This window comes from Schistocerca piceifrons, chromosome 3, assembly GCF_021461385.2.
Source record: "Schistocerca piceifrons isolate TAMUIC-IGC-003096 chromosome 3, iqSchPice1.1, whole genome shotgun sequence".
In the NCBI taxonomy this organism is placed as follows: Eukaryota; Metazoa; Arthropoda; class Insecta; order Orthoptera; family Acrididae; genus Schistocerca; species Schistocerca piceifrons.
Window position 1 is genome coordinate 230,017,966 of NC_060140.1, and position 25,116 is coordinate 230,043,081.

The 25,116-nt window shown below is 41.3% G+C and overlaps 1 protein-coding gene across 4 annotated transcripts in view; it reads right to left on the reverse strand.

The window, feature by feature from the left end:
• LOC124787846 (TOM1-like protein 2) overlaps positions 1 to 25,116 on the reverse strand; it is a 132,114-nt gene that overhangs the window by 70,003 nt on the left and 36,995 nt on the right. For all 4 annotated transcript variants that reach the window (XM_047254798.1, XM_047254796.1, XM_047254797.1 and 1 more), the window contains exon 5: positions 19,173 to 19,448. In XM_047254798.1, coding sequence (XP_047110754.1) covers positions 19,173 to 19,448 — 276 coding nt within the window. The remainder of the gene's footprint in view (positions 1 to 19,172; positions 19,449 to 25,116) is intronic.

Here is a 25,116-nt window from a genome sequence, read left to right on the forward strand (position 1 = left end):
GAAAGATCTGAACACGCACAGAGGGTGGGACTGTTTGTAACTATTAGCTCCAACATTATGCAGGCAGTGGAGACCCTTAGAAAAACAGCAGACATGTCAGGAAGGAAGGGCAGTGTCCATTCTGTTTGCTTGCTGGAGGGTCATGTCCACGATGTGGAGGCAGCTCTGCCAACAGCGAGCACAATGGGGGTGCACCCTGCCTGCAAAATGTGGTTCATCTTGGCACGAATAACATCTGTTGCCTGGTACAGAAGCCATCCTTGGTTCCTACAGCCAGCTGGCTTCTTTGATGAAGACAACTAGCCTCGCTTGCAGGGTTATTTATTTATTTTGCGTTCGATATGCTGGATGCCTTATAGTACTATACATATTCAGCATGGGAAACTTAATCAACACGCAAATGTAGCAAAACATTATTCATTATAAATTTAGTTATACATATTACAGTACTTATAAACCAATAATGCATACATGTTGTAATCTGTAAAAAAAATTAACAATTAAACAGAAACACTTACATTATAAAGCCAAGTATGGTACAGTCTGAGTGTCTATGCAGATCCTCTAGTGAACCATCCCAAAAACCATTAATTTCACACTTGATTATGTGCTGGATCGACCGTATTTTGCCGCAGTCACAATAAGCAATCGTCCTTGTAGCCCTACTTGGCCATCAGCTCGTTGCACCGTCCAACACCAGTTCTCATTCTGCTTAGTGCCACCCAGGTTCTTTGAGGGATGTTGAGGCCAGGAACATGATCAGCTGTGTTCTTAATGAGGTGTCCATTGTTAACACTTGCTTGTTGCCATAGGTGTTTTCATTCTGCTATGGTGTCCTGGTTGTTCAAGGAGTGGTTCCAGAAGGGATTTCTTGGCTTTAATTGTGTCGGGCCATGCGCATCAGCGTGTATTGGCAGTGTGGTGTCAGCAGTAATTTTTTGCATTTCTCTTCTGATTGCATGTTGTCTGCAGAGTGAGGGAGGTTCAGTGTTTGCCAGCATAGAGAGCCATGGTGTTGGGGTTGGTCTTACTGTCCCAGTTATTGTTTGCAAGGTGTCATTTAGGCGAACATCTACTTTATTGATGTGCGAACTGTTGGCCCATACAGGTGCACAGTGTTCTGCAACGCTGTAGACTAGAGCCAAGGAGGAAGTACGAAGAGCCGTAGTATTACTTCCCCAGGTAGAGCCTGCAAGTTTCTGGATGATACTGACTCTGCCTCTGAGGTTTTGGCTGACATCCTGCAGGTGTTCTTTGAATGTTAGGTTGTGGTCCAGTTTAACACCCAGGTATTTTGGTGCTCTTTCATGTCTTATATTCTGGCCTACTATATTCAAGCACAGCTTCCTGTCTGCTTGTTTGTTATTCAAGGGCATCACTGTGCTTACTGTTTTTGATGCATAAAAGTTCAGATGCCAGGTGATGTAGTAGTTATAAAGCTGCACCAAGTCAGAATTTAGGCCTGATGCCAATTGTTTGAATGACTCGCCATGCAAAGCAATAGCCAGATCATCAGCATACGCAAACTTCCGTGATTTGAGTTCCGGCACATCAGAGATGTAGAAATTAAACAGTAAAGGAGCTAGGACAGAGTCTTGTGGCAGTCCATTACTGAGGATTTGGGATTTGCTTGCTTTTTCCATGAAGATGTACTCTGTACTTACTTGTGGATAGCATATTATATAAGAGCTTTAATGACTTCTTACATCTGATTACTGTAGCATGCTTATACAGTAATCCTTTAAGCCATACTGTGTCGTAAGCAGCTGAGAGATCTATAAATACTACACTGATCTTTTTCTTGTTCTGAAAACCACGTTCAATATGCGTGGTTAGTGCCAGGACTTGATGGCAGAGCTCCTCTTCGACCTGAAACCACCTTGCTCCACGGGTATTGCTGCAGCTATTAGGTGGGTCACTCTCTTTAGGAGAATTTTCGCGAGAAGTTTGTACATTAAACACAGCAGAGAGATAGGTCTGTAGCTCTTGGAATCTCTCTCATTCTTTCCAGGCTTCAAGATAGCTATTATCATCGACTTCTTCCATTTGTTTGGGATGTTTCCAGTCTCAAGTATGGCGGAGAAAAATTTTCAGAGCCATGTGCAAGCTCTTGGACCTATGTTCTTTAGAAACTCCAGTAGTATTCCATCATGTCCGGACACTTTCCTTGATATGATGTCATTTATTGCAGTTATAAACTCTAGTTCAGAGATAGTGCTCACAATGTTTACTGTTCTGTTGTGCAGGGACATGGATCTTGGAGTTTTCAAGATTGCAGGGTGGAAGCAGAGATAGCATTTTGCAGCATCATTCCCAGTAACAACCACAGTCCTCTGTGTCATTATTCCCAGTAACAAACACAGTCCTCTGGGTCAGAGCCAAATGAGAGGCTTAAACCAGAGGCTCAGATGATTCTAGGACAATCTTGGAAGTAGATTTTCCAACCTCCACTGTCAGCTGGAGAATTATAGGATACACCCCTGCCCATTACCCCTTAATGAGTCAGGCATGCATTACATGCAGAAAGTGGATATCAGAGTATAACAATGCCCACTTAGTACAGTTTCAAACACAGCAATCTCTTGCTCTTACCTGGCTAATCTGTGACCTTTATGCCTCATAAGCCAATTTCCACTCCACCAGACTTCTCTCCCTCTACAAAATCCTGGAGCTATCTGCCCCCTCATGTTTCCTATCTGCCATGCCAACTTCAAATTGCAACAACATGCCAGACTTCACCTCAAAAAAATATCCCACCTTCTCCTAAACAACCTGAACAGTGGTGTTTCCCTTCCTGTCCCTCTGCATCTACCTAAACAGCCCCACCAACACCAATCCTTTCCTACAAACTGAGCTTGGCCAACCTCCTTAACATCCCACTGCCTTCACCACTGCCTCCCAGACCAAGAATAACCCACAGTCAAAAGAACTAGCCACAAAAGTACAGTGTCCTCAATCTCTCAACTAAAGCACTTTCCCCTCCTGAATTATATGTATTATCTAATAGTCCCAGTTTCAGCCCTGCACCTGCATTTGATAATGCTGCTTTGGTAAAGGACCTACTTTCCTTCACACAAATTGTCAACTGGAAATATCACTTTGCAACCAAATCCCAAAACCTATCCAACAGCACACTGTACCCTGCCTTGCACAGTCCCAAGCACGATCCCACCCTGATCCACCACCACTACCTCAAAAACATCCCTCACAAGTCTTCCAAGAATTCCTCACATCCAGCATTGCTTCACAGCCCTCCCTCAGGTCCCTACAACATGACCCTACCCTGTCCTCTGCAGAACTCCTGGCTCTACATTCCCTGAAAGTTGATGACTCTATCATTATCCTCCCAGCAGATAAAGGATCTACCACTGTGGTACTTGAACAAAGGGAGTATGTTAGTTAAGGTCTACGCCAATTGTCTGACATCACTACATACAGCATCTGCCATCAAGATACCATCCCTGTGATTCAAACTGACCTGCAGTCCCTGTTGAAAACCTCAGGCCGCTTGCACGGACTCGCACCTCAATCCACAGAACTTCTTGCCCCGCCCAAACCACGCACATCCAACCTTTACCTGCTTTTTCAGATCCACAGACCCAATCATCTTGGCTGTCCTATAGTTGCTGGCTTCAAAGCACCTACCAAATGTATATCTGCCTTAGCTGATCAGCACCTGCAACCCATTGTACAAAGACTTCCCTCTAATATCAAAGATATCAACCATTTCCTAGATCATCTGAAATCCTTTCTTGTCCCACTACCACTACACACCTTGCTTGTCACCATTGATGCGACCTCCCTCTATCCCTCTATACCAACATCCCCCACTTACATGGTCTGTCTGCTGCTGAGCATTTCCTCAGTGACCACCTGATTCCAAACCTATTACATCCTTCCTATTCACCTCAACCAACTTTATACTTACCAACAACTACTTCACCTTTGAGGAGCAGACATACAAACACATCAGGGGTATGGGCATGGGAACCAGGATGGCTCATTCCTATGCCAACCTTTTCATGAGTTGCTTGGAGGGGGCTTTCCTAGGATCCACAAGGCTTCAGCCCCTGGTAAGGTTTAGATACACTGATGACACCTTTACCATATGGACTCATGGTGAGGCTGACCTGTTGAAATTCCTGGAATCTCTGACTACCTTCCCACAATTAAATTTCACATGGTCCTATTCCGAATCCTGTGACACTTTCCTTGATGATGATCTCATCCTCACTGAAGGAGAGCTACACACTTCTGTCTACCTTAAACGTACTAACAAACAACAGTACTTACATTTTGACAGTTGCCATCCTTTCCACGTCGAACATTCCCTCCCATACAACCTTGGCATTTGAGGCAAATGTATTTGTTCGCCCCACGAGCCAGCCTAGTTCAAAAGCATATTTTATGGGCCATCACATCCAATCCTGGCAATGCTGATCACTCCAACGAGCCAGCCTAGTTCAAAAGCAGATTTTCTGAGCCGTCACATCCAATCCTGGTAATGCTGATCCCTCAAAAAAAAAAAAAAAAAAAAGGCTTCGGGGCACAGCACTGGTCACTCAGTATTATCCTGGTGTGGAATGTATTAATCAGCTACTTTGACAAGGCCATGACTTCCTAAAAGCATGCTCTGAAATGAGATCCATTCTGTCTGAGACTTTAGCCACCACACCTAGAATAGCTTTTCATCACCCTCCCAATCTCTGCAATATTCTTTTCAGACCCTATGCTCCTGCTGCACCCACCCCCCTACCCTATGGCTCCTACCCATGTGACCCTGTGACCGTCCCCGCTGCAAGATTTGCCCTATGCACCCTCCTACCACCATCTATACCAGCTCTGTAACATGCAAAACATAAGCTATCAAAGGAGAGCCACCTGTGAAATGACATGTCATACACCAGCTGTTACGTAAATACTGTTCGGCCTTTTACATAGCCATAGCTACCACCAAATTATCAATTAGGATGTATGGGCATAGACAGAGGGCATATACTGGCAACACACAATATCTTGTTGCAGAGCCTGCTCTACAACATGACGATCATGATCTTGGTACCTGTTTACCACACATGCCATCTGGATTCTTGACCCAGACACCAGTTTCTCGGAACTCCGGAAGTGGGAACTAGCCCTACAACATGCCATTGGTTCTTGCCACCCACCTGGCCTTAATTTATGTTAATTTCTTCACAGTAACTACTCTTTTCTTCACTCCGTTTTAGTTTTATATGTCTTTCATAGTCTTACCTGTCTATTTTTCACCTCTGTTATGTACAATGCACTTAGCTTTTCACTCTTATTAACTCATGCATGATGTTTAAGCAGTTAACTCTGTCTTGAATAGTACCCTGTCTTCCACCTTTAAGCTCTCAGGTTTCAAATCCCATCTGATGCAGTCCCCAACAATCACTCTTTCCTTGTCAACCCGTCTGGTCATTCTCCCGACCCGTGGTTCGAGTGACTTTCCCAAAATCTACCCCTTTTCCTAGACCTCTCCAGTACTTTTTCTTCACCCCTCTTCCTTCCCCTTCAACCCCTCTGCCTGACGAAGGAGCCACAGGCTCCGAAAGCTTACCTAATTATAACTTTCTCTAATGTGTGTGTTCTGCTGCTGCTTGGTGAGTAGATTTTTTATCTATCCAATTACAGAGTTTAAGGTCACATTGATGGTGAGGTTAAAGGAACAAACATATTCAGTTTAACTCATTTAGGGAAACCACAAAAAACTTTAATCTGGAGGACAGAACATGGATTTGAACTCTGTTCCTCCTCAATGGCAAGTCCAGAGAGCTAATCATACTAACCATTTCACCACTCTTCCCCATTTTTCACTCAACTACATCCACAAGCACACACAACAAACAAAGTGAGAAAAGGGGCCAGTGCTCTAAAATCATCTTAAAATATGGATGTGTTCACAAGTTAAGAACAATATTCAGAAATGTGTTACTGATATATGGTTTACAAAAAAACTGCTTGAACCACTCGTTCCGCTAACGTAATGAAAACACGTCCCTGAACATCGAGGAGATTGCAAGAAAGGGAGCAGCAAATTGAACTGTATGATTTTCAGTGCACGCCTTCTTAGCTGATAAATCTGCTGTTTCATTTCTTTGGATTCCTTTGTGGTGTGTTACCCAGCAGCCTGTTACTTTAATTGTCAGCCTTAGTGGGCAGAGAAGGGTGTCGTGAATTTTCTGGGTGTGTTTATCTGCTGGGAACATATGCCATATAGCTTCAAAAGCACTCAGGATATCAGAGATCCAACAAAAATACATTTCAGATGCCCCACTCCCCTCATGGTGGCATGTAATGCTGTACGAAAACTGTATATTGCTTTGATTTAATTTTGTCATCATGGTGATGGAATGACCCATAGGCAACTTCTGAAACATAATGTTTACACAGAGCATTTCATGACAATCTTGGTCTTATATCCATTAACAATGTCAGTAAATCTAAAATCATTCTGAGAAGAGGCTCGCTATTGGATTGGTCTTGCTGGCACTTGTGGCCAACATAAACCACTCTTGGTGGAAGTTTCAATGGTCTTTTGGCACAAAGGTATTGCTAATCTACATAAAATGTATTCATTATTTTAACTGGGATCATACAAAAGCTGTATAGATCTGGAGCAGATGCACACTGGTCTCTAAGAGGCCTATATTTGAGGCACTTTAAAACATCCATTGCCTTCAAGGACTTTTCCTTTACATTCATTAGATGTGAAAACAACATCCAAATGTGAGGTCCAAAACTTTCTCAAATTCAGAAAATTTAGAATGGTGTTTACCATAACACAAAAATAATAGTTCATTTAGTTCTCACAAGCAGCTAGGAAAATAAATGTCAACTAGACAATGTGCTATATTATTTGGTTGGTTGATTTGGGAAGAGGGGATCATGAAGCGATGTACGGAGATCACAGGAAACCTAAATCAAGATGCCCAGATGCAGGTCTGAAGTGTCATCCTCCTGAATGCAAGTCCAGTGTGCTAAACAATGTGCCACCTTGCTCAATAATATATTATTCGGACACATACAGAATAACTGAGATGAGCCAAAAGTTTCTACCAGCATGCATCACATCTTGAGGTTGTAGATTTTGTGTTGTAAGCCAAGGTCCACATCCCCAGTGATACACAATATTTCAGCTTCATGTTTAAGGTGGTTGCATGCTTGAAGTTTATAGCAGTAGACTGTAGTAACCTGACAGTTCTACACTTACTGCATGCAGTGGATGTAAGTCGGGGCACTGCGACAAGCATGGTGCATGCTGACATTTAAATGGTGACTTGCAACTATCTGACGTGGCCACCAGGGGCAGCCCGATCACCAGCTGCCATCACCAGGTCCACCGTGTGCACATAGCATTACACCAGCAACATGTGACTAGATTAGATTAGATTTAGATTAGATTTACTTTCATTCCAATTGATCCGTAGTGAGGAGGTCCTCCAGGATGTGGAACATGTCAGAAAAACAACAATACATGACAAATATTTACAACTAAAACAAATAAGCTAATGTACCATTCCACAGGTCCCAAGTGGAATGATCGTCATTTTTTAATGAACACTAAGAGTCATTTTACAAATACCATTGCACTGAATTTAAAATAAAAAAGTTTTTTATTTATTTATAAGGTAAGAAACATGTAATACAACTACTGTAATACTTATTTACAATGAACACATTACTGCACTGAAATGGTGCAGAAGTTAGATTATACTTACACACTTACACACACACAAGCACGCACACACACACACACACACACACACACAAATTTTCAGTGAACACATTACTGCACTGAAATTGTGCAGAAGTTATGTTGTACTTATATACAAATCAGTTGGTTTTCCTAAGAAATTCATCAATGGAGTAGAAGGAGTTGGCCACCAATAAATCCTTTAGGCTTCTCTTAAACTGAATTTCATTGGTTGTTAAGCTTTTTATGGCTGCTGGCAAGTTATTGAAAATGTGTGTTCCTGAATAATGCACACCTTTTTGTACAAGACTAAGTGACTTTAAATCCTTGTGAAGATTATTCTTATTTCTAGTATTGATTCCATGAATTGAGCTGTTGGTTTGAAAAAGTGATATATTTTTAATGACAAATTTCATTAAGGAATAAATATATTGGGAAGCTGTAGTTAGTATCCCTAGTTCCCTAAACAGGCTTCTGCAGGATGTTCTTGAGTTCACACCACATATAATTCTTACTGCACGTTTTTGTGCCCGGAAAACTTTAGCTTGGCTTGATGAATTACCCCAGAAAATAATCCCATATGACATTATGGAATGAAAGTAAGCATAGTATGCCAGCTTTTTCATTTTTATATCCCCTATGTCTGACAAAATTCGCATTGCAAACAGAGATTTGTTAAGACGCTTCAGCAGTTCTGTGGTGTGCTCCTCCCAGTTGAATTTATTATCAAGCTGTAATCCCAAGAATTTAACACCGTCCACTTCTTCTATCTTCTTGTCATCATATGTTAGACATATACTCTTGGGACACCCCTTACAAGTTCTGAACTGCATGTAGTGTGTTTTTTCAAAGTTTAGTGACAAAGAATTGGCTAGGAACCAGTGATTAATGTCCACAAATATTTTATTGGCTGATCTTTCTAAGACTACACTTGATTTGCTATTTATTGCAATGTTTGTATCATCAGCAAACAAAACAAACTTGGCATCTGGTAATGTTACTGATGAAAGGTCATTGATATACACAAGAAAAAGTAAGGGCCCCAAAATGGAACCTTGTGGGACCCCACATGTAATTAGTTCCCAGTTGGATGATGCCTGATAGCTTGATACATGTCTCTTTCCTAATAACACCCTTTGTTTCCTGCCAGAGATATAAGATTTGAACCATTTTGCAGCATTTCCTGTTACACTATAATATTCTAGTTTACTTAAAAGGATATTGTGATTTACACAGTCAAATGCCTTTGACAGATCACAAAATATACCAGTTGCCTGCAATTTTTTGTCTAATGAATTAAGTACATTTTCACTGTAAGTGTAGATAGCCTTCTCAATATCAGAACCTTTTAGAAATCCAAACTGTGACTTTGACAGTATGTTATTTGAGATAAGATGGTTATAAAGACGACTGTACATTACTTTTTCGAAAATTTTTGAGAATGCTGGCAACAGTGAAATTGGACGGAAATTTGATGCTATTTCTTTATCTCCCTTCTTAAACAGTGGCTTAACTTCAGCATATTTCAGCCATTCGGGAAATATTCCACTGATAAACGACTGGTTACACAGATAGCTTAATATGTTACTTAGCTCAGAATCACATTCTTTAATTAACTTTGTTGATATTTCATCATACCCACTAGATGTTTTTGATTTTAAAGATTTTATGATGGACGTTATTTCTGTTGGGGTAGTGAGGGTCAAATTCATATTATGGAAGTTACTTGAAATGTCTGGTCTAAGGTAATCCATAGCAGCATCTACCGAACCTGACAACCCCATCTTTTCAGTAACAGTTATAAAATGTTTGTTAAAAAGTTCTGCAACACTATACACATCTGTCACCAATGCATCATTTACTCTTAATGCTATTTGTTGCTCTCCATGTCTGGTTCTACCGGTCTCCTCCTTCACTATATCCCATATTGTCTTTATTTTGTTATCTGATATGACTATCTTTTCCTTGTAATATATTTGCTTTGACATCCGTATTACAGTCTTTAATATTTTGCAGTATTTCTTATAATGTGCTATAGCATCAACATTGGAAATGTTTCGGATTGACAGATACAGTTTTCTTTTTGTTTTACAAGATACCCCTATTCCTCGAGTAATCCATGGCTTCTTTGTAGACTTTGCTCTAACCTTGGTAAGTTTTGGGGGAATATTGTCTTTATAGAGGAGAGTAGAAACCTCTGAGCCCTTGTAACACCAAAAATACAGGAAGTATGGCACCTGCTATCGATATATAAAATTTTTTTGCAAAATTGTATGTAAATATTTGTAGTTTAAATGCTTTCTTTTAATAAGTAAGGACATTGCTTCACTGTATGTGTAAATTTAGGTAGAAGTCTGTTGACATTTCATTGTATTTATCTGTGTCTTACTGTGAAACTTATAAGCTCTGGGGAAAAGCCAAAAGAACTGTTATTTGCACCAACTAGCAATGATAATAGCAGTGCTCATGCATTGTAAAATTTTTGGGTAAGGAGTTGTTGCACGGAGAGAGGGAGACGGGTTCCAGCGCTTGTAGTGTGCAAAAGTGTGGTGTTAATGCTCTCGCAGTAGAGAGTACCATTTCGGCGGCATCATGTACGCACGCCGGCCAGATGTCTAGCAGCAGAAGTAAGGACAGTGGATGGGGGGAAGAGGCTGTATTAATTATGATTGCACATTCCTGTAATTAGCCGTGCTCCACAAGATGCTACCGTCTTCAACAACAGCAGCAGTTCCAGCAACACAGATTAGTCGTATGCACAGCACTGAAGTAAGACTGCTCATTGATAGAAAGTATTAACGGCTAACCCAGCAGCACAACTGAATGTGATTTGATTGATAAAATTTATTTAAATAATAATCAGTTAAACTCAGGGTGATTGTGTCCTCATTGTCCTCAGATATTGTTACCAAGCAGTTCCTTGTTCCTTTTTTTTCCTTATATGGTAACCGAGTGTCATAAGAAACAAATTGAATAGTTACAGCCAGTTTATTGATGAATAATTTCACTTTTAAGAATTTTAGCCTCAGTCTACTTTCAATTAGCTGTTGTACAACAGACACTTCAGTATATGAGTAAAGTAAAGGAATTTCATTTTTCAAGTTTGAGAATCAATCACAGGAAAAAAATCCAAATCTAAAGAAATGCACAAATTAAGAGTGCAGAAGTTTTATTTATTTTACATATAGCTTGGAGCACATGGCTGTTTGGTTTGGTATGAATTCTATTATTTATTTCTGTTCAAGTCAGTAAAAAAAGGCTCAGTTGTTCAGGCAATAATTTGAAATCCAGTTTGCAAAATAAGTAACTGCAAAGTAAAAGTGCTTGCTTTTTTTTTTTTAAACTTCTTTGATGACGTTACGTTGAGGTCACTGAGAGTCACTGTTCATGTAACAAAGTTCAATACTAACATACAGTTTAATTGCATACTTTCAAATCATATTCGATTGTTTTTTTTCTTCAAAATTTAATGACAAACATAATGTAAGAGTGACTTCTCAGTTTTCTTTATCATTACATACTCACTTAAAATTAGTGTAAAAAAAAAAAAGTGACAATTTTCAGTTGCCATGTCAGTGTTTAACAATACATGTTTTTCTTTCCCATCATCTTGTACAGGATTTTGGATGTAAATTACCCTGTGGGCTGGTGACCGTTAATTATTTCCTTTTTGTTCATTAGTGTAACTTTTGAATTCATGATCAGTGGTACCCATTTTCTGTCCAGTGTTGTTCGTGAGTGAGTGCACAAAATAACTTTCATTTTTCCAAATTATAACGCTGTTTGGTTTAATTACTTTTTATTTTTAGTAGACTTTTCCATCAGAAGGGTCTGTTGTACACTCTCCTCCTACTTAACGGTATTATTTCTTCAGGAAAGATAGCCCTTATCCAATTAGTAAAAATCCATTAGACATACATGCGATCCACGGTCATATTTTATATCGCAAGCATGATAGGCCGATTAGTAAGGGGGAGGTTACACCCTCAATTGTTAAATGTCTTAAGAGACATGTAAACTGCTTGCATTGCATTCTTGTTGGTGTCATTTTGTGACCCAATGAATAGCTTCTCTTCTACAACTGTATGCTTCCTTTTGTTCCTACTAAGAATACAAATGGTGACATTGAGGGTTGAATTTTCTCATGCTTTGAATTCTTTTGTTTTTGTGCCGCTCGACCCTTCCATGAAAGCTTTACTCTGGTCATTTTTGCAACAGCAGTGGTATATGACCATGTTGTAACAGCTGATTTGGCTATGTTGATCCGGGCTCAGTCACAGGTTGTTCACCTGCTGCTGTCTCCCACATCCCATGCTCACATTCACCCCTTCTCCCCCATATCATAAATCCACAGAAGGACAGGACACTTATGAGAAGTGGCTTTGCCAACATTTTGTGGAATTCCAGGTGGTTTACACAAAGGTCTCTAGGGCTCTTTTCTCATCACGGATACCCCCACGTAAGTATTACGTACTGTGCCAGTTAGCTCCTCTTCAAGCACCAGCATTGCTTTCTTTTGACAATGTGTATAGTTTGCTGTGCTATCACCACAAGGGTATGCATGTGGTTGCTGGATGTATTGAATTCTACCAATGATGCAAACAGCTGCAACAGTCGTCTCAAGCTTGGGCGGCTGAGCTTCAAGGCCTCAGTCATAAGAACTGGTTTGTCATGGCTAAGTCTTATGCAGATACCAATGTTGGAGATAAGATCATTTATTTGGCCCCAGATAAGGACATCAAAGTGACCTTCAGTTTGAGGGCCCTACATTAGAAGATGTTCTGAATATTGCACAGTCATTCAAGCAAGGTCTCTAGCACTGCGGGCCGCCAATTAAGAGGGTTGGAGTGATGTCGCCATTGTTGACAGCATGCAGCCCCAATGTGTGGAGCCTAGCCAGATGAGGGAAAGAGGATATCGCTGCAGTACAAACAAAGCCAACTAGGCCAATGTGGGCAAGTACATCGTTGGCACCAGGAACAGCAAATGGCACTTCCTTCAAGCCCCCCTTGTATCCTACAGAAGGAGCAGGTGAGCAGGTGGTCTGCCCCAAGCAGTAGGACTCTAGCGATAACTGTAAAAAAGAAAAGTTACATAGCAGCATTAAGTTAATCTGTAACCTCCCACCTCATTACGACACTGCAGGAAACTATGGACGTCGACATTTTTAGTTTCATCATTGTGTTTGCCTCTGTCTGCAGGACACAAGCCATTAACCATACAAGTCAACTCACAGACATATGCCAGGCTACAGTCCCTGCCATAGGTGTGTGTTGAGCAATGATTGGTAAGCTTCAACAAACAGCAGATTCTTGTTTTTGGCCAGTTTGCCACCAACAAGGTTTACCAGTCAGTTGTCTGTTCTGTTATGTACTTGGTGGTTAATGATGTGAGAACTGAAAATGTGCTTGGGTTAGATGCCTTTGCTACTGTCTGCTTTTTCATTTTCAGATGCAGTGCATCTAGTGTCAGATCAAGTGCCTTATCACAAATTAGATTTATTGTGTTCTGAGTTTTTAGATCTGTTTGCCCCAGCATTAGGTTGTGCAAATAATTTCACAGCGTATATCACCCTCAAATCCTTCGCCTGCCCTTGGTTTTTTGGGTGCGAATAGTACCAGTTGCTTTACGTGACCAGATGAAGAAGGAGCTTGATCCGCTTAATGACACTGGGAATGATTAGACCGATTTCCTCAAGTATCGTAAAGAAGCTATTCAAACAGCTTCAGCTCTGTGGCGACTTTAAGGTCACAATTAATGTACAAGTAGTCATAGACTCTTACAGCTGTCTCACCCGCAGGAGATGCTAACAAAGTTCACTTCATGTCAATTCTTTTCAAAACTTAACCTGGCTACAGCCTACCTTCAGACTCTATTGGACAAGGCATCAAAACAGTTGTGGTTAATTCGTCTTTTGGCCTCTATCAGTACCAATGGATAATATTTGAAATCACAAATGTGCCAGTCATCTTCCAACATTTTTTAGAATAATTACAACAGGTGTCCCTCATTGAATTAACTATATTGATGATATCATCACGACAGGTACTACCACAGAAGATCGCCTACATTGCCTCTGATCTTTGTTTACTGTTCTACAGACCACAGGGCTCAAATGTAATCTCACTAAGTCTTACTTTTTCCAGCCTTCCATTGTTTATTTGGGTCATGAAATTTCCCCAGAGCATGTGCCCCATGGAGCAACATGTCATCACCATTACAGCTTTGCTCTGTCTGTCTAATCTAGGAGAACTTCCAGCATTCCTTGGAAAAGTGATGTACTATCATCAGTTTATTCCCAAAGCAGCTACTACTTGCATATGTTGCTTTGAAAATTGTTCCTTATATTTGGTCTGCAGCCTGTGGGCAGCATTTATGCAGCTTAAGGATAGTCTTTGTTCCATGGTGTGTCTTGCAACATTTGAACCCACCAAGCATCTGGTGCTAGCCTCGGGACGTGGTCTAGTACGGGGTGGGAGTGCTCCTGGCCCACTGTCATTCAGTTGGCTCCAAACAACCTGTCACATTTGCATTGAAAACACTCAACTCTGATCAGTAACATTATTCTCATGTGGAAAAAGAAGCTCTTGCTATTGTCTATGCCTTAAAAAATTCCATGTGATCTCTTATATTTATTTACTGACCATAAGCCCTCGATTTACCTATTTAACCTGTTGGCGTCCTTACCAAACAAAGCTGCTCATTGTCTTCAGTGTTGGGCTCTGTCCTTGTCCTAGTATGATTACAAGATCCATTTCTGTCCCATGTTGCAACATGTGAATACTGATGCTCTGTCCCGGCTCCCCATGGGTCCTGACCCCTCGCTTGAGCAGGAATAACTGTTATGTTTTCAACTGAATATGGATGCGAAGCACATGGTGCATGGCTTCCCCATCATAAGTTCTCATATTGCCTCTTCTGTGACAGCAAGTCTGCTGCTCCAGCAGGTTGTGCACAACACAACATGACCATCCAAGGAGCCAATGAGCCTGGCATTGGACCCTCTTATGAATTTTTATGTGTTGCACCACTGCCTCTCCATCTTGAATGGCACTGTTCTCCTACAGATGGAAGGGTTTACACCCCACATCATGGTTCCAGGGGATCTGCAGTGGGAGGTCCTCTGTGTATTACATCAAAGTCCCTAGGAGATCTCTCACACAAAACAATTGGTGTGCTGCCATATGTTTTGACCAGGAATTGACCAGGAGGTGAAACACCTTGTCATGGCTTGCCGCCGGTGTTCAGGTCAGCAGGCAGCACCTTTTACTGTTTTTTCACCATGGGCAGGCCCCACACAACCTTGGGAAAGAGTACACATTGATTTCATTAGTCCTTTTTTACATACTTTCTGGTTAATGGCAACTGATGCTTGTTCTCATTTTCCTTATATCACACGTCTGTCTGCAAGAGCAGATGTGACTGTCAGGGCTCTATCAAAATATGTTCTCTACATAAGGCTTGCCTTAGACCCTGGTTTTGGTCAATGGTGCTCAGTTCATGGTGCAATCTTTCAAGGACTTTTTTTTATTCACAATGAGATTTGCACACCACAGCGGCTCCCTTCCATCTGCAGACAAATGGCCAGGTGGACTGTCTTGTTTGAATGATTATAAGATGCAGATGCGTAAATACGCAGAAGATTTCCCAGTTGAGGCGTCTCTCTCTCTCTCTCTCTCTCTCTCTCTCTCTCTCTCTCTCTCTCTCTCTCTCTCCCCCCTCCCCCACCTCCTTTTAATGCTATTACAGAACGAAGCCAATTGGGGCCAAGAGTGCCACCAAGTTCTTGCATCGCCATCACCACCCATGTATGCTGCTCAACCTCTTGCTGCCATGCAGGCATTCCCCAATGGCATGAGTTTTGTTGACATTCATCCCCACCACACCAGTCTGGGCCAGGCATATGGCTGGTGCCCTCACTGGATTCCAGCCACTGTCCACAGCCAGTGCAGTCACCATGTTTCCACGGTTAACACTGGAGATCGTCTCAGGCACCGAAACCATTTGCATTCCAAGATGGGTGCAGGGCTTCTCCCAAGGCTGTGGGCTCAAAACCTTGTTCCTTGTCAGCCCTGGCCACTCCAGGTTACGAACAGGTCTGGTCATGCCCACCTACTTCAGCAGCCAGGGCTTCATCACCACCAACAGTAGGTTTGCTTCCTGTGGCCAGTGCCAGTACTAGCCACTGCACTGAGCAGGCAGCACCATCAGAGAGGACAGAAACTGGGTCTTCTGTTGCCAGAGTCTCTGCCTTTGTCACTGCCTGTGCCTGTGCCCCTTGTCATGGACTCTGGATGGCTTCTGCCCCACAGCTGCTCCAGTCCACTGGCTGCCCCGGGTCCACAGGCAGTAAGGGGGGGCCCTCATCACACTCACTTCCATCCATTCGCACCAGTCCGGGTGGATCAGGAACTTCTTGCACATTTGGCTGCCTTCCCTAGCATCACAACAAATTTCTCTTCAGTCACACTGCCTTGTCTTTCCCCCTGCAAAGGAGGAGGAGTGGAATAACCCACCAGTTACTACACCTTCTGCCCACATCAGACATAAGTCAGGTCACTATGGCAAGTCTAGTGTGCATTGAAATTCCAACGGTGCACCTGCAACTACCCAAAGTGGCCATGAGAGCAGCCTGGTCACCAAGCACCATCACAGTGCTACACCAGTGATTCTTGACATGGAAAGTATCTTTATACAGGCAGGCACAGGCCTCCAGGATCTCAGTTGTTTAACATGTTTGAGGCGCATAAACTACTTTCATTGTTTCCAGAATGAGATTTTCACTCTGCAGCGGTGTGTGCGCTGATATGAAACTTCCTGGTAGATTAAAACTGTGTGCCCGACCGAGACTCGAACTCGGGACCTTTGCCTTTCGCGGGCAAGTGCTCTACCATCTGAGCTACCGAAGCACGACTCACGCCCGGTACTCACAGCTTTACTTCTGCCAGTATCTCGTCTCCTACCTTCCAAACTTTACAGAAGCTCTCCTGCGAACCTTGCAGAACTAGCACTCCTGAAAGAAAGGATATAGCGGAGACATGGCTTAGCCACAGCCTGGGGGATGTTTCCAGAATGAGATTTTCCCTCTGCAGCGGTGTGTGCGCTGATATGAAACTTCCTGGCAAATTAAAACTGTGTGCCCGACCGAGACTCGAACTCGGGACCTTTGCCTTTCGCGGGCAAGTGCTCTACCATCTGAGCTACCGAAGCACGACTCACGCCCGGTACTCACAGCTTTACTTCTGCCAGTATCTCGTCTCCTAGCCTGGCAGAAGTAAAGCTGTGAGTACTGGGCGTGAGTCGTACTTCCGTAGCTCAGATGGTAGAGCACTTGCCCGCGAAAGGCAAAGGTCCCGAGTTCGAGTCTCGGTCGGGCACACAGTTTTAATCTGCCAGGAAGTTTCATACTTTCATTGTATTTTTGCTGATGTCATTCTCTGATGCAATAAATTGTATCTCTTTTATGGCTGTGTGTTTCCTTGCGTTCCTAGTTAGAATATGGATGACAAAGGATACTATCTGTTAATGAATTTGGTTAGGAGTTCTCTTCCTAACCTCCAAATTCTGAGAATAGTGGTGTCATTCTGTTAGGAAGCATGAATTCAAGGAAATAAATTTGGTGGCCTAGGAAATCTGTGTGAGAAATAAAATGGTATATTGTGCCTTACTTTCATATATTCAGCCTGCTGCTGACGGACAGGCACACATATAAGAGGAAGAGTGGGTGGAAGTATGGGACGAGTTGGGATCCGTGAACCAAACAAGAAATTTGGCTTTGTTATACCTCCAACTACCTATTTGGAGAGATTATATGCTTTTAACATGTCAGCAAATAGGGTAATGCCATTTGACAAATAAATTCCTTCACTCCCAAGAGAAACTACTAAAACGCAGTGTTTGTGGTGTACTGATTTCAGTAGGTCACATTTTATGTAGTTGTATTTTGTATTCAAACATGAGAGAAAAGGCTAATTTAGGCTAACTTATGCTTCATTTGAGTCTAAGATGATACAAAGGTAAGATACTGTGAATTCTTAAACTGCTTGTCTAAATTATTTAGGACAAAATTGTAGTGTATTGTGTGGCTGACTGTTTTTACTGAAAACTATTAACTTTGTCACTGATGAATCTGATAGCATAGAGAATTTTTTAACCATACAGTATGGTACGTCTCATGGTGTAGTTAAAACACAATTATCAAGATAGTAGTCAATCAATATGCATCTTGCATACAGAAATCTGTCTATTTCCCTAATCATCTGACCATCCCATAAAGCTGCTAGACAGGAGCACCCCCATCTGTCACCCCTCCCCCAGCATCCAATATAATCCTGGAATGGAAAAATTAAACCAAGTCAATTATTGGGGATCGATTACTTATCATTGTGCCCATAAATATGGAACATCCTACCCACAATCCCTCCCACTGCTCCCAAAGTGGTATTCCACTGGCCACACAGTCTTATGTAATATCATAGTCCATCCTTGTGACACACATGCTCCCAATTCTTTGGCACATGGGTGATACCTGTATGCAAGATCTAAGTGCAAGACGTGTCAGATACACCCATTCAGCACATGATGGCATGACCATCAACCAGGTGCCCACTTGATTAAATGACCTCTGCTTAACTGTGGCCAAGAGCAGATTTGATCAACCAGTGGCAGAACATGCTGTTAAGCGCAACATGCATTTCAGTTATTGTCCTTGCAACACATCCTCCAAATATATGATCCTCCTAGCCTCAATCTCTGGTAGGCCCTGCTCCACAGTCGCCTCCACCTGCACCCCATGACCCTAACGTCACTCGTCCCGCCACATTCACACCAACTTCCCCACAATCCTCCTCTTCCTTTGTTCTGCCTCCCCCTCCAATCCACTCAACAATGACATTGTTTGCTTTGTGTAACTATCTCTGCCTGCAGCCACAGTGAGCTCAACAGTTCCACATTTCTATCATGTGCACTTGCCGCCTCTCGATTCAAGATGTCAGCCACTCTTCCTCAACCTTCCCTCATGCCCACCGCCTCCTCTTCCACCATACCAACCCAACCAGACACAATGCTTCACCCCAGCTGAGCTCTCCTGCTCCCCAGCGCCTCTTTCCCCACCACCATTCCATCAGATACAACCTCTCAACCCATTCAAACAGCAGTGTCAGGTCATCATAGCTGTACAGATTTTCTCTGTGCTCTCTCTGTGTGTGTGTGTGTGTGTGTGTGTGTGTGTGTGTGTGTGTGTGTGTGTGTGTGTGTGGATGCGCGCGCGTGTGGTTCATCTGAAAGCTAGCGAAGTTTCATTTACTTTCTCCTAGGTGGGGTAGTCCAACAACACATGCAAGAAAACCTCTGTGGTGTGTAGAACCTAATGGAAAGCTATAGGCAGAATGAAGCTTTGTGCCAAAAAAAAGGATGCATGTTCTGATGACTCAGTCTTTAATAAAAGAAAACTTACCTGTAATAGCTCCAGATCACTTGGATGTTCTTTGCCAGGTGTTAACTCAGAAAGCATCTCATTAAGGACAGCCATGTTGCCCTGTACAACATCCAGTTCACTCTGCAGCTTTCCCAGTTGATCAGATGTAAGCACAGTCACCTGCTGCTGGTCACCTGCAGGGCCAACAACCGTGCTGGGTGCTGGCAGGGGGGCGCTGTTAGGTGATGGAGGCCCAGGCGATACAGAAGTAGTACGTGCAGGCACACCCACAGCAATCTCAGCATCTGGGATACTCTATTAAATAACAGATGATATGTGAAGTTGCAGACAACAACACACACGGAAACAAAAAACTACATGCACACAGTATGTGTAGATATCAGACACAAACTTGGGTTAAACTAGCCGAAACTGAGGACGATGGGACAATAGAGCAGCAGGTTTCACATCCCTATCTAATATTTCAGGTCTAGGTTTTCTCTAACAAGAGGAGGACCCCACAGATACAATCAACTTTTGGAAACCACCTATATGGTGGTGTAGGTTAGGGTCCCAGGTATCACATCCTACAGCCATTCACCTTTGTTGACCATTGTTTGTGAGTAATCAACGAAAATGAATTTCTCATGATCCACTAGAGGTGTGAAAATAACACTGGTCTTTGAATTGACACCACAACCTAGCAGTTAAGTTATTTGGCTGGTACGCTGCAGGCTGTAAGTTCAAATCTTGTTGGGTGCTACCTGTTTTTTTAAACCTTTCTCAGCATCGCAGTATCATTATGTCTATTGAGTTAAGTGGTTTAATTTTTTATTCATTTCTAATCCTATGCCATGCCATTTTCATCACTGCATTTTCTTTATTGTTTGATCTCAGTTTTTCATCCTTTTATTCTTTCTTCATATATTTACTTCAATTTAATGACTTACTTTTTATCATTTTACATTTTTGTCCACATTATTGCAATCATTATTTCACTCACTCATTTTGCTTGGATTTTGTTTTATTTATAATTCCTTCTTACATTTAAATCCTCAACTGTACTGAAACTTCCTAACATATAAAAGGCAAAGGTCCCAGGTACAAGTCCCGGTACAGATACAGTTTTGATCTGGCAGGAAGTTTCATATCATCACACACTCAGCCTCTGGATAATAATACATTCTGGATTCATCTGTATTTTATAACCATAATAAATATTTTAAAATTATCATTAGCATACAATATTTTTGTCAAAGCAGCTAAGCGGAATTTGAATCAATGTTTCACTACTCCAGTGAGATGAAATCCATTGGTTGATATCGCGTTACCTGTCATGAATCAATTCATTTTTGTATTTTGTTCAAGTTTCTCTGCAATTTTCCTCTTGTTTATTCTTGTGAGAGCGGCATTTAAAATTTAACAACAGGAATCCATCAACTTGTGAAAATCACAATGAAAGAACGAGTGAATACAAAACAAAAAAAAAGTGAATTTCAGTGATTGTCTTACACTATCCATTATTTATTTACAAGGTGAGATCTATCACATACAAAAATCCTCCTGATTTGATAAATGCAGATGCCATAGTGAAGTGCAAATCAATTGCAGAGGAAATAATTCTGTTCACGAAGGAGAGTGTTATTGTTCACAATGAGAACCTCACTTTAAATGGTTGTGAGGGTTTTCGACAATATTGTGTCTTCAGTGGAACAAACGTCAACTAACTCTCGACAAAATCTTTTTTGTTTTTGTTTAATATCACACTACTCTAATAAAGGAGCAGCACCATTCCTCAAATACAGAATAACAATTTCTTATTCCTTCATAAATACAGACAAGCAGGACTGACCAATCTCATTCTCAAACAAGAAACAATTGAATTTAAATCAAACAATGGAAAGTGTGTGTGAGTGTGGCTTCAGCTGCCAGAGACTGCAGAGAGAGAGTGTGTGTGTGTGTGTGTGTGTGTGTGTGAGAGAGAGAGAGAGAGAGAGAGAGAGAGAGAGAGAGAGAGAGAGAGAGAGATAGATATCTATTTTTGACAAAGGCCTTGTTTGCCGAAAGCTTGTTTGTGACAGTCTTTTTGTTGTGCCTAACTGTAACTCAGCATCTCTCCTATATGGTAAGTAGCAACTTTCCTTTTCATAACATTGTTGCAACCAGTAGAGTTTCCCACTGACATTCTTGTCAGCTCTACATTCTGGTCTTTGGTACTTCTTGGGTGCTGTGCAAGGCCTGGGGTCTCTTTGCTGGTACTTGTGATGACATCACAGGCAGCTGGAATGCACTTGGCGATGCTCGTAGCTCAAAAGCAATACCTCAGACAAGAATACAACAACCACAGACCACAAAAATGAAACAACTCTAAAAATGAAATAAAGATGATTATCTCCTTAACAAAAAAACACTCTAATCCTCAACTCATTCTGCTTGTTCATTTATTTGAAGCTACAAAATGTGGATATAAAATCAACATATGTACAGGAGATTTTGTACCCTTACACAGTGAGACCGATGAAGAGGGAATGTATGAGTTTGCATTTCCATACTGCTATCTTTAAATTTTCCAATCTTTTCTTCCAACATTATTATGTTCATCTTCACTGCAGTGTATACTCTACTATGAATATTTTAACCCCTCCATTTTAAGGCACCTCCATTGAATTACATTCCTTAACAAAAAGATCAAAAGCACTTGCTTTCATCGAAGTTTATCTCAAGCACTCTTCAGAAGTCTTGAAGAAAGTAGTTTCTCCTGTTTATGAAGAAAAGAATATTTGACTAAATTGATAGGAGACCTCAAGCAAGTGAGAATAAAAATCAAAAACTTATGCCTGACAGACTCTGAAATGCTTGAAAAACTGAAGAAAGTGGAAATATGCCATGAACAAGTGACAATGCATATGCACCAACAATGGACAATGACTATCACTTTACTGTATTTATCACAAAACTTTTCTTGTTTTGCAAGTGGGTAGTGGATGAAGAATGTTAAAATAAAATACAGAATCTGCGTAACAAAATTTATGGCATTGAGATTTTTTGGGAAGATTTAAGATTTTATCGAAAGGATAGGCTTAAGGGAAATGGAGCTGGTGTATTTGTCACAGTAGGTAAGAATTCAGATCCACCGAGTTAGAACTTGAAGCTGCATGTGGGCTTATTTGGGCAAGACTCAGTATATGGGCATAAAATTGTAATTGAATCTTTCTATCAGCCATCTGTCTCACCTAATGATGTAACTGAAAACTTTAGAAGAAACCTCAGTTCACTTGTGCTTAAGTTCTCTAATCACACTGTAATCATTGGTGGAGACTTTAATCATCCAGCAATCAACTGGGAAAATTACAATTTTGTTAGTGGTGGACCAGTGACCATGACGTGGTTGTGGCAACCTATGACTCAAGTTTAAAAGAATAGTTGAACATGCACTGTATAGGTATGTACCCAGTAGAACAGTTCATAACAGGAGGTGCTCTCTGTGTATACAGTCACTGTAAAGAAACATCTAAATAAACAGAGACTATCGCATAATAGATGTAAAACAAGGAATAGGGCTATAGATAGAGAGATGCTGAGTGAAATGTGTTTGAATGTCAAGGGAGAAATGGATGAAGCCTTCAATGACTACCGTAGCAGAATATTGTCAAATAATGATCTTTCACAAGATCCACAGAAACAACACATGTAAAGGCTGTTAGTGGCTCCAAAGTTTGTGTTCAGTCACTTGTGAATAAGATAGGAACTGAAATACAGAGTAGCAAAGCTAAAGCTGAAAAGCTTAACTCCATTTTCAAATGTTCCTTTACAAAGGAAAACACAGAATTGCCCCAATTTAATCCTTGAATGACTGAAAAGTAGAGTGAAATAAGTGTTAGTGTAAGTGGTGTTGAGAAGCAGCTGATATTGTTAAACTGAACAAAGCTCCAGAGTCCGATGGGATGGCTATCAGATTCTATACTAAATTTATTAAGTTGAGTCAGCACCTCTTTTAACTATATTCTGAGCTCAAACAGTATCTCGAACAGAATGACCTCCTCCATGCCAACAAGCACAGATTCCAAAAACATCGATCATGCTAAATGCAACTTGCACTATTCTCACATGACACACTAAACCTTTGCATCAAGACAATCAGACAGATGCAGTATTTTCTGATTTCCAAAAAGCATTTGATTTAGTACCAAATCTATGCTTATTGTCAAAAGAATGATGATATGGGGTATCAAGCAAAATTTGCCACTGTACTGAGGATTTTTTTGTTAGGGAGATTGCAGTATGTTATCTTGGGTGGACAGTCATCGTCAGAAGTAGAAGTAACTTTGTGGGTGCCCCAGGGAAGTGTGTTGGAATGCTTGCTTTCAATTTGTATATTAATGATATTGTGGACAATATTAATAGTAACCTCAGATTTTTTGCAGCTCACACAGTTATTGACAGCGAAGGTCTGCCTGAAAGAAACTGCATAAATATTCAGTCAGATTTTGACAAGATTTCAAAGTTGTGCAAAGATTAGCGACTTGCTTTCAAAATGGGGAAAAAGGTATTCTATGCCTTTCTACGGATATGAAATATAATGATCAAATAGGCTCAGCCATGGGTAAAGTAGGTGGTAGACTTTGGTTTATTGGTAGAATACTGGAAAACTGCAATCAGTCCACAAAGAATATTACTTACAAATCATTCGTGTAACCCATTCTGGAATGTTGCTCATATGCGTGCAACCTGTACCAATTCGGGGATATTGAACATTTATAGAGAAGGATAGCATAAATGGTCAGTCGTTTGTCTGACCCATGTGAGAGTGTCATAGAGATGCTGAAGAAATTGGGTTGGCAGATTCTTGAAAGACAGAGGTAAACTATCCCGATAAAGCCAACTAACAAAATTTCAAGAATCAGGTTTAAATGATGATTCTAGGAATGTATTACAACCCCCTATTTATGGGGGGAAAAGACAAGACTGGATTAATTACAGCACACACACAGGTATTTAACCAATCATTCTTACCACACTCAATATGGGAATGAAATGGAAAGAAACTCTAATAATTGGGCCGATGGGGTGTCTCTCTGCCATACACTTCACAGTGGTATGAAGAATATACATGGGTTGGATAACAATTATAATTCATAATAGACTTCATTTACACACGTTCAACACATTATACGCTTTCAATATAACCGCCTCACATCTCGATCACCTTCCCCCACAGGGGTAGAAGGCATCGTACAGCAGGGCGTCCACCTATTTCGATGTCTTGGAAGACACAGATGATGCCTTCTCTTGTGTTGTAGTGCATTGCCTTCTCTTGTCTTGTAGTGCATCCCATGAACAGGTTCCTTCATTTCGGCAAACAGATCGTAATTGCATGGACTCATATTGGGTGAATATGATGGACGTTCCAGCATTTCTCACTCCCCCATACACAGGAGCTCCTGTACAGTGTTCGCCTTGTGGCACCGTACACTGTCAAGAAGAATCACGGGATGCAGCACCAGAAGAAAACACTACTGGGAGCTCCAACCTTGCACCACTTCCATCTTGACCTCCATTTGTCATTTGTGTTTCCTAAACATACTGTTAGGGCACTTGAACTGGCCTCACTTTCAGGCAGTACACACAGAAACTGGCTCAGAGACAGCTATTGCCACTCACTGCGCTCCTTTAGCTGGCCTTCTGCTAACTACTTTTTACCCAACCCATGTAGATGTACTTGTAGAGAAATAAAAGTGGCCAAATTCAACAGTACAAACATCATTACATTTGAAGAATCTGTTGAAGTACCAGAATAATTCTGGACACAAATAATTAATTAAAGTCTAAAGTTATTAATGCTGATTAAATAGGATGCAATTACGAATCACCATACACTCACGGGACTTCTTGTGATTGAAAACAGACATTGCTCAAAACAAAAATTTGGTGAAAACAATGCATTCTTTTACTGCGCAATAACCTATAATGTTCCCTGCAGAAT